The sequence below is a fragment of the Buteo buteo genome, chromosome 10, assembly GCF_964188355.1.
Source record: "Buteo buteo chromosome 10, bButBut1.hap1.1, whole genome shotgun sequence".
Taxonomy (NCBI): Eukaryota; Metazoa; Chordata; class Aves; order Accipitriformes; family Accipitridae; genus Buteo; species Buteo buteo.
In genome coordinates, this window is record NC_134180.1 from 388222 (window position 1) to 406177 (window position 17956).

At 50.4% G+C, this 17956-nt stretch overlaps 1 protein-coding gene across 1 annotated transcript; it reads left to right on the plus strand.

The window, feature by feature from the left end:
* Nucleotides 1-1234: 1234 nt before the first annotated feature.
* LOC142035556 (hippocampus abundant transcript 1 protein-like) lies at nt 1235-15048 on the plus strand. The gene is made up of 12 exons (XM_075037704.1): nt 1235-1536; nt 4137-4232; nt 5068-5130; nt 6282-6409; nt 6849-6963; nt 7528-7746; nt 8469-8582; nt 9045-9116; nt 9533-9645; nt 9814-9911; nt 10481-10647; nt 10736-15048. The coding sequence occupies exons 1-12, from the start codon at nt 1453-1455 to the stop codon at nt 10943-10945; spliced, it is 1479 nt and encodes a 492-aa protein (XP_074893805.1). The 5' UTR covers nt 1235-1452; the 3' UTR covers nt 10946-15048.
* Nucleotides 15049-17956: the final 2908 nt, after the last annotated feature.

The following is a 17956-nucleotide window of genomic DNA, read 5'->3' on the forward strand; positions in this document are numbered from 1 at the left end:
TCCTGAGACAGAGGCGGCTGGGTGGGAGAGCACGGGGGATGCAGGGGCTCAATGCAAGCTTGGTTTGATTTCAGCTCCATTATGGAAACCAGTCAAAATTTTAAACTTTTGAAAGCCGGGCAACAGGAGGGGCCCGGTTGGGTCGTAGCCAGAGGAAAACCTTGGGCAGGCAAGCGGGGGCAGGCAGTGACGACGACGTGCCTTAGCCAGGCACTGATGAGCGGTGTCCCGTCTCTGGACCAGCCCCGGCAGCTGCGCGATTCACTGCAGGCGCTGCGGGAGACAGAGCCCGCGCTGATGCCGAGCAGGAAAAACCAGGACGCACCGAGGTGATCTGTTATTGCCAATTTCATGGGCACGGGCAGGGAGCAGGACCCCGGCCCAGGCACAGAACCGTCCCCGCACCCGCCTGCCTGCCATGCCACGGCAAGCCGGAGCTCCACCACAGGGTGTCTGCCCGGGAGCCCCTCCGGTGCCCCACCTCCCCCACCCCGGGGGTACCCGAGAGAGGGGTCGCCTCGGCGGGACGGGCCTCTGCCCCGGTCCCTTGGGCTCTCGCCAGCCCTGCAGAGCGACTGCCCTCAGCGGCGCGGGGCGGGGGCTCCGCGGGGGCGCAAGACGGAGCAGCCGCCGCGGCTGGCCCAGCCCGGCCCGGCCGAGCTCAGCCCTCGGCGAAACCTCGGTCCCCGCCAAGCGCCGACGCCCGGTCGGGAGCAGCTGCTCGGTACCGGGGAGAAGACACACACCTCCTCCTCCCCCCCTTAGGCTGCGACCGGCGTCCCCTAGACGGGGCAGGGCCGCCCGGTCCCGCCGGTGTCGGCCCATCTGGCTGGCGCCGCCCCGGGCCAGGTCAGGTGTCGCTAATGAGGGGACGGAGCAGCAGCCGCTCTCCCCCGGGGCGGCCCCCGCTCCCGGCGGGCGACGGGGGAGGACCGGCGAGGACCGGCGCGTCCCGGCATGCCCCGCCCCCTGCCGGCGCGGAGCGGCCCCGCCCACCACGTTCCCGTCGTGCCTTGCGCCGCCCCGGCAGGTGCCGTGACGTCCTGGCCCCGCCCCCCCAGCCCGGCGGAAGAGGCCGCGCGGCGCCGCTCGCCCGCGCCCCCCGCCAATCAGAGGCCGGGAAGAGGCGGAGCGGCCAATGGGGCGCGAGGGAGCGGCGGCGCGGAGCAGAGCGCCGGAAGTGCCCGTCAGCGCCGTCGTCCGGGCGACGGGGCTGGGCCGCGCCGCGGGGCGGGGCCTGCGGGCGGGGCCGCCCTCCGCCGCCGTCGCCAGCCGGGCCGCCGCCCTCGCCCCGCGGCGCCGCCCCCGCGCCCGGCAGCCCCGGGCCCGGCGCTCCCCCGCCCGGTGCGGGTCCGGGTCCGGGTACGGGCCCGGGCTCGGCGCGGCGCGGCCCGCCGCAGGGAGGATGGGGCAGCGGCGGAGGCCGGCGAACGGCAGCGGCCCGGCGGCGCCATGACCGGCGAGAAGAAGAAGAAGAAGCGGCTCAACCGCAGCGTCCTGCTGGCCAAGAAGATCGTCATCCGGGACGGGGCCGGCGTGAGCGCGGGGGGCCGGCGGGAGCGTGAGGCGCGCTGCGGCGGGCTGGGGAATAACGGGGGGCCGGGGCTGGGCGCCGGGCCGAGGGCCCCCGGCGGGGCGGAAGCGGCCGCGGGGCCGCGGAGCGGGGCCTGTGGGGCCGGGAGCGTGGGGCACGGCGGGCCGGGGGCGGGAGGGGGCTGGCTGAGGGGGGCGGGAGCCGGTGAGGGGCCCTGGGGCAGGCGGCGGACGCCGGTGGCCGGTGGGAGGCCAGGCCTCTCCTCCGCCGTCTGCCCCGCTCCCGGGGGCCGAGCCCCAGGTAGGGGCACGGCCGCTGTGCCCGGCGCTGGAGCCGCGCCGCGGCTGCCCGGGGTGCTGCTGCCGGCCCCGCTGCCTTGGGGCTGCGCGGAAGAGCGGGGCCCGGCCCGCGTTGCGGGGCGCGGGGCTGCCCTCCTCCAGACCGGCTGCTTGCTCCGTTTCCCTCTTTTACCGGGTGCAGGTGTTGACTAGTCGTGAGCCGCCAACACTGACATTTCGTATTCGCTTTGAGGATGACAGGCTTCCTTCAGATCGCTGTAAAACATTTACCTCCTTCGAGAGGAGCTCTTTACCGTGGGAGAACCACCGTGCTGTCGAGGCTCAGGCCTGCACAAAGACAGCTGTGAAGTGGGCGCACCTGAGCTTAAGATGGTTGCAAGCTCTTTCCCTCTGGGCTTTCTCTCTCAAGAGAAAGTCATGCTGGCCATGAGGCGCTGGCCTGCCCTATGGGCTCCTAGTATCTTCTTGCGTGTTTTTACTTTTTCTCTGTGGCATCTTTGTATTTTGCGGTAGCAGCTGTGCATCCTCTAGAGGAGTGGTTTGGTGGGGTGACCATGTACACCAAAGGAGATTGGCTATCCTAAATTGTTTAACGACTCTAATGCAGTAAGACAGTTGATAAGTGGAAGGAGTGACGTTAAGCTGTGAACAGGTTAGATCTGGACGTACTCTGTAAGGAGAGATTGGCTGTTAATTTTGTTGCAGTCATGTGGTAGAAATGTTTTAACTGCTCAAGAGTGTAAAGAGGGATGATGGAAGGAAGAGGAGAGGGCTGATCTGTGGAGCAAGGTGGGTAACGATAGCTGTACTCTTAATTACTGGCTTCGTGCTGCCTTGGGGCTTCTTCCTCTGCTGCAAAACATTATCTCATTTGTGTGCAATACAGCTGACTTCTTTTAATGACCATGTCCCCTGCGGGTAGGGTGCCTCTTGTGTTGATGCTGTTGATTTGTTTTTTAAGCAGACTTCGCCTGTCTGCGGGAGACAGTTTTACTAGATTCTGTGAACAACATTTCAGCAGAATAACGTCTCTTGCTGCCTTCTCTCATAGTTCAAACAATTTACAGCTGTATTAGTTATCTGAAATGCAGTATTACTCTGTCAAATCCTGGGAGGATGCGACTGGGTAAAAGATTGTTCTTCACGTGCCAAGTTTCTTGAATTCCTGTCCCTGAGAATCTGTCAGTAGTGAATGCTGGAGGCAGGATACTGATACAGATACATCTTTCGTCTGGTCCATTAAATGATTTGTATTTCAAGAGCACAGTGTAGAAATGTTAGTCAGCTGCAAGGAAATTAATACAAAAGTCCATTCTGTTGGCCTAGAGAAATGCTCGTGGATTTGAGGTTTCCCGTAGCAAATCGAGTATCCCTCTGGATGTGAGATTTGTGCAGCTGATGGAAGTTTTTTTAACTTCTGGATACTCTTCAAGCTGCTGGAAGCTGTCTAAATTGCTGGGATTGCAGACATTTCAGGTGGTTTTATTAATAATGTATCAGGGCTAGACTACACTTCTTGGTGAGTTCAGATCATGTGGTTTGGTAATACAAGAAATGGGTTCCTGTGGAACAGCACACTGTGCTACTAAATGTTTGGCCTGTGCGGTTCCCTGATGTAATTCAGTGGAAACTTGTGTGCTTTCCTCCCATTCCTGCTATTTGTTTTCCCTGTGAGCTTGTGACTTTGCAGGTGTGTCCTGTGTGGCAGGAGAAAACCTCCTGGACTAGCAGCTGAGACTTGGCACTTGGAAAAGAGAGAGAACAAATGCTACCCTGAAAATGCCATGAGAAGTCTTTACGGAAAGAAAGATCAGCAAGGCCTTGAAGCATGGGGGTTTTTTAACAGCTGATCTAAGGATGGTGCCTTTCCCACCATGCTGGGTAGATGGAGTTGGTGCTGAGGAGAAAAATTGCCTTCCCAAACTCCCAGAGGCTTCTCTGGGGTGTTGCAGATGCTGTTGTCAAAATATGCAGAGAATTGAGATGTTTCATTTCCAGGTCCCTGAGGCGAAGATTGAAAGGATGATAAGTTTGGTCACGTTCAGAGAAAGCATAGTGGTGTCAAAGATATTAGTTCTTGGATAAAAAAATTTGAGAACAATCAGCTTTGTAGGAGAGGCATGTGTTGGTAGACACTGGACGGAGAGATGATGTAGCACAAGCTCACCTGCGCTAGACAGCACTGAATGGCCTTGGGAATGGCTTAGGTCAGAGCTGACATTTCAGCATCCAAACCACAGATCTCGGATCTATTGCAGGTCAGGATACATGTATTTTTTTACTTATGGACCTCTGTTTTGCAGCGACAGGGGATTGGAGAGCCCAGCGTGTACCATGCCGTGGTGGTTATTTTCCTGGAGTTCTTTGCCTGGGGGCTGCTGACCACGCCGATGCTAACGGTGAGTAAGTCTCCCTGAGAACAATACTGGCTCTTGTAGACTGGAGTTCACCTTGTGTTGGTGAGAGTAAAGATCTTAACATAGGCCTTTGGAGTATAGGAAGTAGAAACCGAGATGTAATGGTTTGTACCTGAAAAAGCTGGAGCTATAGTAATTTTTTGTGGAGTTGGGCAATTATTTTCTTAATTATTGTAGCTTAACTTGGAGCAAAGCACGAGTTAGATTTATGAAAGCTTTTGGAGGATTTCAAGAAAGCAGGAGTGAAAGACCTGACCTGAAATTAGTAGAATTTACTGGTAGTTTACTGTAATTTGTTGCCTTTTTTCCCCCTAGGTATTAAAAAAAAAAAAAGTGCACTTGGGAGCTTAATGAAAGAAAGCTGAGCAAATCTTTGACTTTTTACCTGAAGACTGCACCATTTATCCTACACTGACTTATTTAGGGATAAAAGAGATTTGTGTTGAACTACCACCATCGTTGTCTGGGGTGTCAAAGCACAGAGACAATTTCCTGGCAATTACTTGCTACACCAAGTCATGCTCATTCTAGGAGAGCCCACCAGTAACTCATTCAGGACTTGCCTGAGTTATGATTAACACAGGCAGCAAAGGCAACTTCACAATAAAGTTAAGTGCAGAGGGATAGCTTTATTAAAGAAACTTGAAGTCTCATCTTGGATATTTGCCTTTAGTTAAGGAGCTGTAAACTTCTGATTTGACAACTTCAGGAAGAATTCTCAGGTTTTTAAATGCATTTTCTGGTAGTGGTATGCCAGCTCACATTGAAGTCTAACGTGCCGTGCATATTTTTGACCCAATCTTTTTTTTTTTCCTAGGTGTTACACCAGACTTTTCCTCAGCATACATTCTTGATGAATGGCCTGATTCATGGAGTCAAGGTAAGGAATATTCCTTCTAGCCTTTCATTTGAATCTGCGATCAGTGCAAGAAGTGGCAAGCCATTATAATATGTGTCATTTGCTGATGTCAGCCAGTATTTGACAGATAAATGTTCATATTTCAGTTTGGGGTGCTACTGGCAAACCTAATGCAAAATGAAGAATTGACAGAGCATGGACATCGGGTGGCTCGTGTAGTTGATTTTACTGAGCAATATTAACAATGTGCTGCTTGTCAGCCTGGGTTTGGGGCTATAACAGCTGTGTGTTTCAGCTGAAAATATTCTAATCAGCATGAGATCAGCCCCATATCCGTATTCTGGAGTGTAACAAAATAAAAAATCAATGACATCTGAACTTATCAGTAATAGAAGTTGAAACTAAGTGGGCCTTAGTGGGCTCTCCCGAGACAGAAGGTGGGGGAGTGTGCTGTGGCACAGTAAGTTGGCATGGCGAGTTTGGACTAGACCAGCATTCCCAGGGCAGAATTGGAGGCAACTATAGCAAACAACCAGTAGCCATGTGTTCTGACTTGGGAGTGTGGCAAAACAGATTGTTAGGCCCTGGCTCTGTCAAGAGGATCTCAGAAGATGGCCCTAGAGAGGTTTGCTTCAATGTGAGTTGAGCACTCCCATATATACTTAAGGGCTCTTCCCTGCCTGTCTTGGGTTTGAAAGATGTTGAAAGGCATTGAACAATTTTATTTGTGCTTAATGGCCTTGCCATCTTATCGGGCCTGTCTTGTCTCCATCTAAAAGAGAAAGCCTTCCCTAGAACTGCAGCAGATGTTAATGTGATGGAGCTGTGCCAACATCTTTTTAGGTACTGGCAGGGCAACTCCCTGCTGCACAGGCGTGCCTGGGAAGACCACAGCTGCAGGCTGAGCAGTTGTAGAGAATGGGAAATAACTGGAGTGTTTAGCAGCACCTAGCTGGTTGAATTTTTTTTTTTTTTTTTTTTTCCCCTCCCTAAAAGGATGTGAGCAGTTTAACAAACTGTTCTGTTTTGGTAATATTGCCTGCTTGTAGAAAATAGGAATGGATTGCCTCCTTGTATTTTTATCTTTAGATAATGTTGTCAAAAGTTCTTACTATTGACAATCAGAATTTGACTGAGGGATTTCTCTCTGTCCCCCTGTCTGTCTTTCTTAGGGTCTGCTTTCTTTTCTAAGTGCCCCACTGATTGGTGCTCTCTCTGATGTCTGGGGCAGGAAATCCTTCCTCCTTCTCACTGTCTTCTTCACGTGTGCGCCAATTCCCCTTATGAAGATCAGTCCATGGTGAGTTTACTCTTGTTATAACCGGGGGGTTCTGAGGAGAGGAATGAGTGCGAGACTGAACTGTGGGGGTTTTGTGGGTGTTGCATTTGAAGATGAGATGGAAGGGCCTGTCCAGTGGAGAAGGATGCTCAGCCTGGAGAGTAATTTACTTGTCTGGTTCTACTGGAGGGTTCTGTGTCAGGAAGAAAGAGTCTGTCTTTCCTCTCCTGGTACCTATTCTGACAGCTGCGTTGTCACTATTAGGGCATGTTGATGTTTCCTTCCTGTGTGGGGAAAATAAGTGATTAAACTCCATGGGTCACCAGACTGAAGCTCGATGTTCCTGCGCACTTTCTGGTGCAATGAAGTAGGATGGACTGAAGGAAGAATAAGGGAGAGGTTCTAATTCAGCAGCCATGCAGTTGCTCTCTAACTCTGCCTTTGGCAATGCCTGTTTCAGGTGGTATTTTGCTGTCATTTCCATGTCTGGAGTCTTTGCTGTCACTTTTTCCGTGATTTTTGCCTACGTTGCCGATATCACACAGGAGCATGAACGCAGCACGGCGTATGGCTTGGTAAGGAGCTGAATAACTGGCTTGTCTCTTGAAAGAAATATTTGGGGCTTTGCAGGTAGGAGAGATATAAAATTAGGGTGGGAGATTTATTGAGGCCTGAAGACAGTAGCAGTGAAAAGATGATACGTGCTTCACTAATAACACACTCTCCCTGTTCTTCTTCTGTTCATGATTTAGCAGCGAGGGAGAGGGCTAATTTCTATGTGATCTGAGTACCAGCAGTATTGTTGCTTATCCTTTAAATCAGCCTGGTCTGTGAGCTTCTTTGCACCGGGAAAGGGGGCAGGCTGTGATGCTGGCATCCATACAAGTAGCCTGTGATAGGGCCCTTTCTATAGGGCTACTGGCAGTATCGTATGTAAATTGTTAGGATAGCTTTAATTTCCTTTTTCTAGAACTTAGCGTAGATCGCACCAAGAGAACATGTCATCTTTCTGTCTACAGGAGTCCCTGTTCACCTGGATTATCTCCATCAAAGATGGCAAAACTAGTATCCTTGGGTTACTCTGGAGGAGAAAATAGGCTCTAGGAAGAAGAGGCTGTATTAATGTTTTATGCTTCCAGGTGTCAGCCACGTTTGCTGCTAGTCTGGTCACAAGCCCAGCAATTGGTGCATACCTTTCCCAAGCCTACGGTGATACGTTGGTGGTTGTGCTAGCTTCAGGTGTTGCTTTGCTGGATATTGGTTTCATCCTGCTGGCTGTGCCAGAGTCTCTGCCAGAAGAGATGCGCCCGGTCTCTTGGGGAGCTCCAATCTCTTGGGAACAAGCAGACCCATTTGCTGTAAGTAATCTTGCTGATGTTTTTCTGCATGCTGGTAATGCCTATATTTGCTTTAGTTCTGCTAATTTCTCTCAAAAGGAAGATGCATTCCACAAAAGGTGAAGGATGCGAGGTTTAGATTAACACCATTGAAGGTACAGTGTTCAACTGATGGCAGACTACACATATCTAAAGCTGTCTAGCAGCTTCTAACTGATTTCATATAGCTACAAACCATCTAAAAGCATCTCCAGATATCCTGAAGCAAGAGCATCTCTTGGTGGAAATGTGCCAGTTGGTGGAATGTAAATTCCATTACTTGGTAATAGTACTGTGTCAGGAGAAGTCTTTTGTATTCCTGGCTTCTCAGGACCGTTGCTAGTGATGATGAGCTTTGCACCATTTCACCTCACCTTTGCTTGCTAGGAAGATTATTTTGGCTGTCTGAGGAAAAAACAATTCTGATCAAAAGCACTTGACTATAAATCTGAGAAACTGAAAGGTAAAAATTCCTCATTCTAGGGTGTAAGTTGATGCAATTGTACAACTGGTCTGGTGTGTTGTGGCAGTGTTTGTATCTTCCTCTGAAATGCTGGTCTGGTTTCATTCAAGCATTCACTTCTTAGATACAAGATGGTGACTTAAGCACTTGGATTTGCTGTCTTTGTACCTGGAGAATATTTAATTATATTAACTCCTTTTTTAAAAAAATTATTTTCATTCCCCACTCCCCTTCCCTACAGTCCTTGCGGAAAGTGGGTCAGGATTCTACAGTGCTGCTCATCTGTATCACCGTCTTTCTCTCCTACCTTCCTGAAGCCGGCCAGTACTCCAGCTTTTTCCTGTACCTGCGACAGGTTAGTCTCTTGTGACGAGGGAAGGCTCTGAATGCAGGAAATCCCAGCCTACAAATATTATCTTAGGTGCATGTCCTGAGGAAGCTCATCTTGGTCAATAGCTTAGTAAAGTTGAAGTTACAAGAAATAGTGACTTCCTAAAAAATGTGGGAGCCTGGTGACCACTCTGTAGGCATTGCCAGGACTCTTGCTTGGCTTCTTGCTGGTGATTTGCCTGTCTATCCTGTCCATGCCACTTTCAGGCATTTAAGGTGAGCCCAATGATTTGAAGTTGTTTCTTCAGCCAGAGGAAAATCTTACATTTTATTCCTGTGGCAGCAGGGAGGTAGTGGAAGGTGTGGTTGATTAATGTTTAAGTACCTGATAAGCAATGTCGGTAAACATTAGTGACACTGATGGAGTGGCTTTTCTTGTATGGTGCAAAACTCTTGCCTGAAAAGTCCCTCTTTGGTGTTTTCACAGGTCATTGGTTTTTCCTCAGAGACTGTGGCAGCCTTTATTGGTGTGGTTGGAATTCTCTCTATACTGGCTCAGGTGAGAAGCCATTTCTGACTTGGCTCCAGCAGTCTGGTTATAAGAATGTCCAAAATTTCTGGTAACTGGGGCTGGTGAGTTGTCAGAATCCCTGCGGCCACACAGACATCATTGGACCCATGAGTGGCTACCTGTGGTCCTGCTTTCTTACCTTTTGAATGTAGCTGTTTGCTGAATACAACAAACTCTGGTAAACTGTGGGGTGGCTCTGTGTTGCTCTGTGAAGCTCCATAGATTGTGCTCTGCCATGGACAGGGACGTGCTGGTTTCTAATGATATTATGAGAGTGGAGGAGTGCATGTGCATGATAGCCAGTCTCACAGGAGCACAAGTTCCCTCAGATTCCCATCCTTTTGTCTTCCAGTGCTGTCATCTTTCTTTGCACGCACTTTGAAAGCACCTGCTTTTCTTTCCAGACAGTAGTGTTGGGAATTCTCATGCGTTCGATAGGAAATAAAAACACCATCCTGTTGGGACTGGGCTTCCAGATCCTGCAGCTTGCCTGGTATGGCTTCGGATCACAGCCTTGGTAAGAGTTTGCCCATGCTTGTCTCCTGGCGTCAGCAGGTTTCTCCCTGCGGTGGCTCTGTGGCAGCTCCCTGTCCCCTGGCAGAGGGAAATGCTGCCCTGCCGCGGTGCTGGTCTGCGGCTGGCCCTTGGCAATTTGCCTCCTAACTGCTGCCTCTTTCTCTCCAAGGATGATGTGGGCAGCAGGAGCTGTGGCTGCCATGTCTAGCATCACTTTCCCAGCCATCAGTGCCATGGTGTCCAGGAACGCAGACCCTGACCAACAGGGTGAGTCACTTGGGGTTTTGTGTAATGGGTGAGTTCCTCCCAGCAGGTGCTTGAGCTGACGCACATTTGAATTCTCAGCATTGGTGGTGGAGAGGTGGGCAGGAACGTCAGTGCCAGCTATGGAGTGTCATTTTATTCTTAGTAGTATTGACACTCTTGTCTCTTTGACCATAGCTGATGCTTTGGGAGGGAGTTCTTAAGTTATGCATGTAGGTGTTCAGTGTTGCCTTTGAGGTAGAGAGAAGACTGCTGCTTAATAATTTGCCTGCTGCACGGTTCGACCCTGAATCCTCAGACTTGGCTGTCTTAAATTCCAGTTCAGCTGGAAATTGTTGCTTGATGTGCCCATGCTCATTTTATTCTCCAAAGCAGCAAGTCCAGCATTACTGATTTTTGTAAAACTTGATACAGAGCAAAGCTAATCACCAGCTAACCACTTCATCTGTAGAGTGGGTGTCAATCCAGATCTGAATGTTTGATCCTGTCTTTAAATATGTAAGCATCCTTGAGGAAAACAAGTTTCTTCAGAAAGCTGGAGGCATACCTTCCTTTCCTCGCTCTGTCCCCAGGTGTGGTACAGGGGATGATCACTGGAATTCGGGGTCTGTGTAACGGCCTGGGGCCAGCGCTCTATGGCTTTGTCTTCTATCTCTTCCACGTGGAGCTGAATGAAATGGCTGAGGTGGAAACTTTGGGTAAGGCCTCCAAACCCAACATGGCCAACCCTACAGATGAGGTAACCTATTCAGCTTTATCATTCCGTTTGCTGGGCTGCTTCTGTCCTTGCACTTGAGTGTTAATCATTCCTCTGTTTCTCCCTACAGAGCAGCATTATCCCAGGGCCTCCGTTCCTGTTTGGGGCTTGTTCTGTCCTGCTGTCACTCCTGGTGGCCTTGTTCATTCCGGAACACAACCTTGCACTGAGATCAGGCAGCCACAAGAAGCACAGTAACGGAGCCCAGACCCATACCCACAGCCCGCAGGCCGGAGGATCAGATGGCAAGGAGCCCCTGCTCGAGGACAGCAGCGTATGAGGTTGGGAGAGAAGGACCTGGCTTGCATCTCAACTCCAGATCAAGGATGGACTTAGCCAGTGGGAGTTTGGGGAGAGAGGGTGGGGGGAGAGAAGAAATGACGTAACAGTCTGTACCACTATCAGCTAATGAGAAGGGACAGGGTTTCCCTTCAAGCCAAATACACCCAGCTGGTGCAAAAAGGGAATTGTATCATCTGGTGCTGATGGAAAGGGGAGATACTGAACTGCTCCACATGAAGGGATAGTTCTTTAAAGCAAACCTGCCCTTGTACATGAATACTGAACTTCATGGTGTGACCTGCCAAATACTCGACTCGCCAGTGAAAAATTAAGGAGCTAGCATTGTCTTTGTTCTAACGTGAACTAACTGAGTTGCCAGCCAGAATAAAACAAGGCATCTGTTACGTGCCCCATCCCCTTATATAATTGGTACTTGCTCCTGATCCCATCACAACTCGGTTGGCTAACCTCGGCCCAGAGAGAGGCTTGACAGCTGTCTTGTGCAGTATGTGCAGCCTGTGCTGTGATAGTACACCAAGGAAAAAGCGTGTGCATGTGTGAGGAACAGATAGTGTAGTCAGCTGTGAGCGGATCTGCGCTGCTTGAGGATCTGATGAATTTGCATGTTCTGGCCCAAGTGAAACTTAGACAAAAAATCTACTGACTTAATGTTCTGATGAAGACAAGAAAAATTAAGAAGTAAAGTTGCAACTGACACAAGGGGCAGATGAGAGAAGGGCAACTACATGAATTACAAATGCTTAGATGGTCAACAACATTTGTATTTCTGTTTGTTTTTTCTCTTTTTGTTACAGTGATGTAACATTCGTCTGTTGCTACCTCCATAGGTAGTAGGTAGAAGGATTTTTCAGAAATCTTTTTCTGGAACTGTAAGGGTTGTTTAGAAAATACAGTTCTCTGAGAGGCTGGAGAAACAACTAAGCTCTGCTAAGCACTTTGATAAAGCATGGTTTCCTGAGAGAAAGGTCAAAGAAATAGCTGTTTATCTTGAGCACTTTTATAAAGCATGTTGATTTTTCCCCAAGCTCTTGCCATCTGATATTAAAACCAGATAATGACTGTAGCTTGTTTTTTCTCAGTCCAGAAGATCCTGATGGTGATGATTGCAATTGATTTGAACTTAGAGGGTTGGATTCCGTGTAGCATTTCTGAGCCTGCTGTGAAGGCTTTTGTTGTGTTGAAAAATGGAACTGCAACCTCTGCTGCAGGGTTCAGCTCTGTTTAGAGAGAGCAGCAGATACTTGAACTTGAGTGTTGTGAAAGAAGCTGAGACAAACGTATAGGGAATGCTTGGTTGTTTATAGATACACAGAGATATGGCAGAGGGCAGGAAACAATTGTTCTCATTTGAGTAAGATCAGAAGTAATGGCATTGAGCAATTGCTGGGGAAGTAAAGACCAAACTGGGAACACTTAAGCAATTAGTTGTTAAGGGAATTGAGGATACAGTGGCCAAAAATAGTCCTGTCTCAGAGCAGGGTATGTGCAACAGCTGCCATTCTCTGGCTGGGATCCCTTCTCTGTAGGTTTGCGACAGGTAACCTAGGGGAGAAAGGCCAAAAGGGAGGGAGCGCTGTCACCTAATGTCTTGGGTCTTTGCAAATGGGTAATCGTGGCTGATGCTGTGCCTGTGCAGCAGTGACTGCAAATGCCGTTTGCATCTGGGTTTAATCGAAAACACCAACTGGATGACCCTGGAGAGCTTAGTCCCTGACCCAGAACTGGCACAAGCAGGGGAGAGCACTGTCCATCCCCTGCTTGGCCCTGGCAATACAGCTCACCCTGCTCTGGGAGTGTGAGGGGACATGAGCTCGAGGGTGTATTCACTGTCTGACCTCTTCTGTGTGCTTGTCAGAGTGAAGGCTGGTTAATGTTGGCTTTGGACAAATCAAGAGCTGCAATTTCGTGTAGGTCTCTTAAACGCCTGTCAGATATTAATAGCTTGGAACCACTGCCTGCCTAGGCTGGGCTGAACTAATAATATAATGTCTGTTTACCAATTTTCTGGACCAGTTAGTTATTGGAGGTGGACATTTAAGTGAAATAATTCACAGTTTGTTTTGCATTAATCTAGCCTGGTACCCAGATCCTGTAATCAGAACTGTAAGAGCAGATAATTGTCTGTGCAGAGGGCAGCCACCTCGGACTCTGAGAGTTTCCTGATGCGGATCTAATTGCAGGACTGGAGAACAGAGCTAGCAGAAAGTCTCAGTGACCTGCGGTGACTCCAGTTGTCCCAGGCTCATTGTGGTGATACTCCAAATTCCCAAACGTTATTGGGATGATCTGTACTGTGCGTGCACAGCAAGCATCTTTCCTGAAGGAAATGCAGTCACTTAAACTTCCAGACAGCAATCCCAGGTCTGTATCGCTCATAAAAATGCCTTTTTTTAGACTGGAGCTTTACCAAGTACATCTGGCGATTCATTTATTTACACTGTATTGAAATGAACTGAAGTAGGTTTGTCCCTCACACACAAATGAAGTGAAACAAAACACCAGATCGTTACCTCATTCACACTGAGGCACTCAGAGCTTCACAGGTAGAATATTGCAGAATGTTACAAAAAGACGAGCATAATTTATATGATATAAAGTATATAGAGATATATTTTTAAAAGTCCGTTCCTTTATTGAATAGTTTATTGAAACCACTGTGTTTCTAGTCCCGTTCCCTCTCACTGCCGCTGCTGCCTGTGGCATCTCGGCTTCTTCCCTTCAGACAGCAGAACTATCTGGGCGAGCTTCCCCCCTCGGTCCCCATCCATCATGATGCGATACCTGAGTTTCCAGCGATGCCGACATCCTCTGGCTCATGAGTAGTGGACCTGGAGTGTTTGGGTTGCTTTGTCAGCCCCTGAGCTTCGGGCCAGGCAACACCACAGGTTACTGCCGCATCGGCAGGCTGCAGCGTGGCTGTGTGAAAGGCTCCACCGTGGCGGAGGTTTCTTCAGCTGCCGGGGGGGTACGGCGTCGGGCAGCTGCACCAGTGGAGGGTACGCTGCGGGCGCTGTTATCAGCGTAAAGGCGACTTGTACATCGGCCCCTCGCTGCACCGGCACGGGGGCCTCTCACTGGTGCGGGGGCTGGCCCTGGGACCTTGTGTAGCCCCAAGCCTGGATGCCCGCAGCACGTGGACCTGCCCTGGGAAGGGGGGCTCTCTGTGGGGCAGGGCTGCTCGCCCTCCCCAGAGGTATCGCTTGTTCCTGGTGCTGGGAGCAGACAGGGATTCCCTTCCACGGTTTTGGAGTTCCTCTCACCTGGTTGGGTGGGGGCCTCAGCCCCAGGTACCTCCCCTCCCCATCAGCATAGGGATGTGACCCATCCACCGTTCTGCCTTTAAGTGACAGAGGAGGACTTGGGCCAAGCCGGAGCTGAAATTACTGGACCTGAATGAAGAATGTCTCATTCTGAAGGGCTGGTAATTCTGCAGCGTCCCACATGGAGACTGGAAAACCTGTACGGAGCATTCAGCTAGTTTTGCCAATTTTTGTTACTTTATATGAAAATGCAACTTTTTTAAAAGAGCCTTTTCTTAAAATCCCCTTGATCTGCTGTGTAGTGCCTGAGCCTGGCTGTTTAACATCAGTATTCCCAGAATTTGTCTGCAGTGACTTATAGTTCGGGTTGGTAACAGCAATGCCCCAAACATAAGGCAAAAATTGGCTTAATTGCCCTTCTTCTGCAGTTCCAGTATTAATGGCAGCAGTTCAAGTGAGTTTAAGCAGATCCTGTCGCATTAAAAAACCTGTGTTAAATCATTGCTTTGTCTTTTGCCATTAATTTTGCAAAATAGTAACTTCTTACTTCGCTGGTTTTTATTCTTTTCTCTGCACTTGAATGGCTGCTAACATCTTGGATTATCTTTAAAAAGTGTGGGCATGTGGCAAGCCCATGTTCACTGAAGAACAGCAGCACTTCTGCGCTCTCAAAGTTTACTATTGCGTGCATTTCTGTATCTCTTTTTTTTTTAAGCTAACAATGAAATGTATTTATTTTAGTTCAGGTTGTGTTTAGAACTGGCTAATCTCTCCCTCCGATGGATTATTTATTAAACTGCTGCTTTCCTGTTGTGTTGAAGTTCTCTGTCCTCATCCTTCTCCCCCACCTGTGTTACAAGACAGCTTTCCAAGCCTGCGCTGCACTTCTGCCCAGTACATCTCGACCCTTGTAAATCGTGCTGAAGAGGTTCTTAAAAGAGACCATGCATCGGGCCTTGTAAATCAACCTGTCGCGAATGGGCACAAGTTCTTGAGTTATTTCTACCAATTCCTTAAAAGGAAAGTAATCTAGAGCAAAAAGTACTTGGAAACAATTCACATGCATCCTTGATCCTAAAATAGCTATCCAGCTTTCCAGTGGAGTGTTAAAATAGCACTACCTTAACAGTTTGAACTTCTCCGGTGCTTAGGCATAAAATGTTTTGAGCCCTGATCCCATTGCTCACCCTACTGAATGGGGGCCGAGTGCTTGTGCAAGAGGAAGCAGTTTTCGGGCAGTTTGTACAAGGCAACATTTAAAATACCAGGCTAAGTAAGGAGCAGCAAAACGCTCTGGAGGAGCGAGTGTGGTCTGTTGCGTGTAGTGGGCCAGTGCCGTAGCTGTCACCTTTGGCAGGCAAAGACTTGCTGGCGGGTTTGTGTGAGTTGAGACAGGGCTGCCTGCCCCTGGCCCCCCCTGCCCCGAGGTGGTGGAGCAGGGCCCCACACCGGGTCCCCAGCTCCCACCTCCCCACTGGAGCCTCGGCCTGGGGCTGGTTTTTAGCAGCCCAGATTCTATTGTCTTCGTTTCCAGCCAGGCTTAATCTAGATCTTATCTTACTTACTTAAACACTTCTTTTGGTGTTTGAGGATGGTACTAAGTGAACAATGTAATCACAAGAAGTATAAACATGTCTGGAAGTCAGCTCTTGGATGGGAACTGGTGTTTGATGACCGATATCCTGTAATGAGCTGGAAACACAAGCCATCTATTATACAATATGTTGCCTTTTGTATTTATTTCCTCTGGACTTGAGCTTATTTTTATTTTTTTCCACCTTTATTGGAGAAAGAACCCTTAGCTTGTCTCGTTTTGCATCTCGAGAAAAAGGGGAGGCATTTCAATACAGTGCAGCGTTGGCTGTCCTCTCCTCGGCGTGGTGGTCATTTGGGCGGCACTGGTATCGGGCGTTAGCGAGTGCCGGTGATGACAGGCCAGGGCTACACCCTGGCCCGAGGGGCTGCGGCGCTGCCGGTGGCGGCGCGGGGGTATCCTGTGCTGGGGGCCAGTGCTCGTCTCTCTGCAGTTTGTCTCTCCCCACTGACCTGTTTTGCTTCCTGAGAAATGCCTCTGGACCTAGAGTTGCCCAGCAAGAGCCCCCTCCTCCTGCCCTTTAGGAGGAAGCATGATTGGCGTCCAGGAAAGATGCTTGGAATTCTGATTCTTGAAAACTGTCGTTCCCTTTGCTCTGACCCAAGAGGTTTCCTGTTGGGTGGAAAACTGCCCCAGTGCCTCAGCTTGCTCTTTGCCCCCTGTGTCTGCAACCTGTTGATCTGCAACCTTTCCATGTCCAGGGCAGGGGGAGCTGCCTGTACGTGCCTCTGGGATGGAGGGAAGGTCCTCTGAGCCTGTTAAAGGAGAAACCCCGAGCTGGTGGTGGGTCGGGAACCGTGGTGGGTCACTGCAAGGGAGGCAAGGGGGAGCTCGGGGCCAAACCTGCGCAAGCTGCCTTGGGGGCCCACTGTCTCATTACTCTGAGCTTGGATGAGTCTCCTGACCTCTCCCCTGGCTTGATAACCGTGCCGTTAGAGCTGACCCTTGTGGAATTGGAGTATTATCAGGTTTCCATAACTGATTTCTTCCATGATCTGTGTTGCCCGTCCGCCCGCGCAGCAGAGGCCAGGGCAGCTCCCATGGCGTCAAGTGCTCTGCAAGCCCTGAACTGGAGGAAGTGCATCACGAGGTGCGGGACTTTCTGGTAACTATTAATCTCCTGATGACCAGTCTGGGAAATCTTCTTTTTAAAAGAAGGTCTGCTCTGTAAGTGCTCAGCTCTGGTTTGGACGCTGATTTATGACTTTCTTTTCTCACCTGAAGGGTCATATTGAGGGGTGCCCGGGGCTTGGGGTGTGATGCCGAGGGCTCACAGAGAGCTGCCTCTCACGGGAATGCCCGAGTCCGGTCCCTGATGGCCACGGCCACTTTGCCCCTGGCTCACAGGCAGAGGCTGTGCAGCTCCGCAGCCCCTGGCACTATGCATAGACCTGGCAGCCGGTGGGCACCAAAAGGTCAGGACTGATCCTCCCAGGACCTGTCGGTGTCGGTCTGTTGTTGCAGGAGCCCCAGCAGAAAGCTGCACCAGACCCCAGCCAAGGGCATCTTCCAGAGCTTGGATAATTTTTTTTTTTTTGTAACTGTCTGTGTTTTGCCCCTCCTGCCCCCAAATCCTGTAGCAGCGAGCATGGTCCATGAGGACAGTATTTCCCTTCTTTGAACTCTTACTTGGTGACATTAGAAAGCAATCCTTCCCCTCATGAAGTAACCCATCGCTTGATGCTTACCCTGTCTGCACGCCACTGAGGGTGTGCAGCCTGTGCAGCCCTGACCGTTCCCTCCCGGGGCTCACCCAGGATCTTCGCTTGCCCATCACCCACAGAGGGTCCGGCGAGGTGGCCTCATGCATTGAGTGGGTGCTACAGATCTGGGCTGCAGGAGCGGGAGGCGAAACCCTGGCACCGCGTGTGCATCCTCGGGTGTCCCGAGCTCGCTGCTGGGAAGAGCCCAGCCGGCATGGGAAGCAGCCCTGGCTGTGGCTTGTCCCACACCAGGGCTGGGCCGGGGGCTCCGTGGCTGCTGGAAACTCCGGGAAGTGGCTCTGTTAACACAGGATGGAAGGAACAAAAACTCCAGAGCCATTAATCACCCGGCATTGGCTGAATGTGCATATTTGATGGTGGCTGTTTACAGAGCACTTCCCTTGCTCTGAGGCCTCCCGGACCATCAGAGG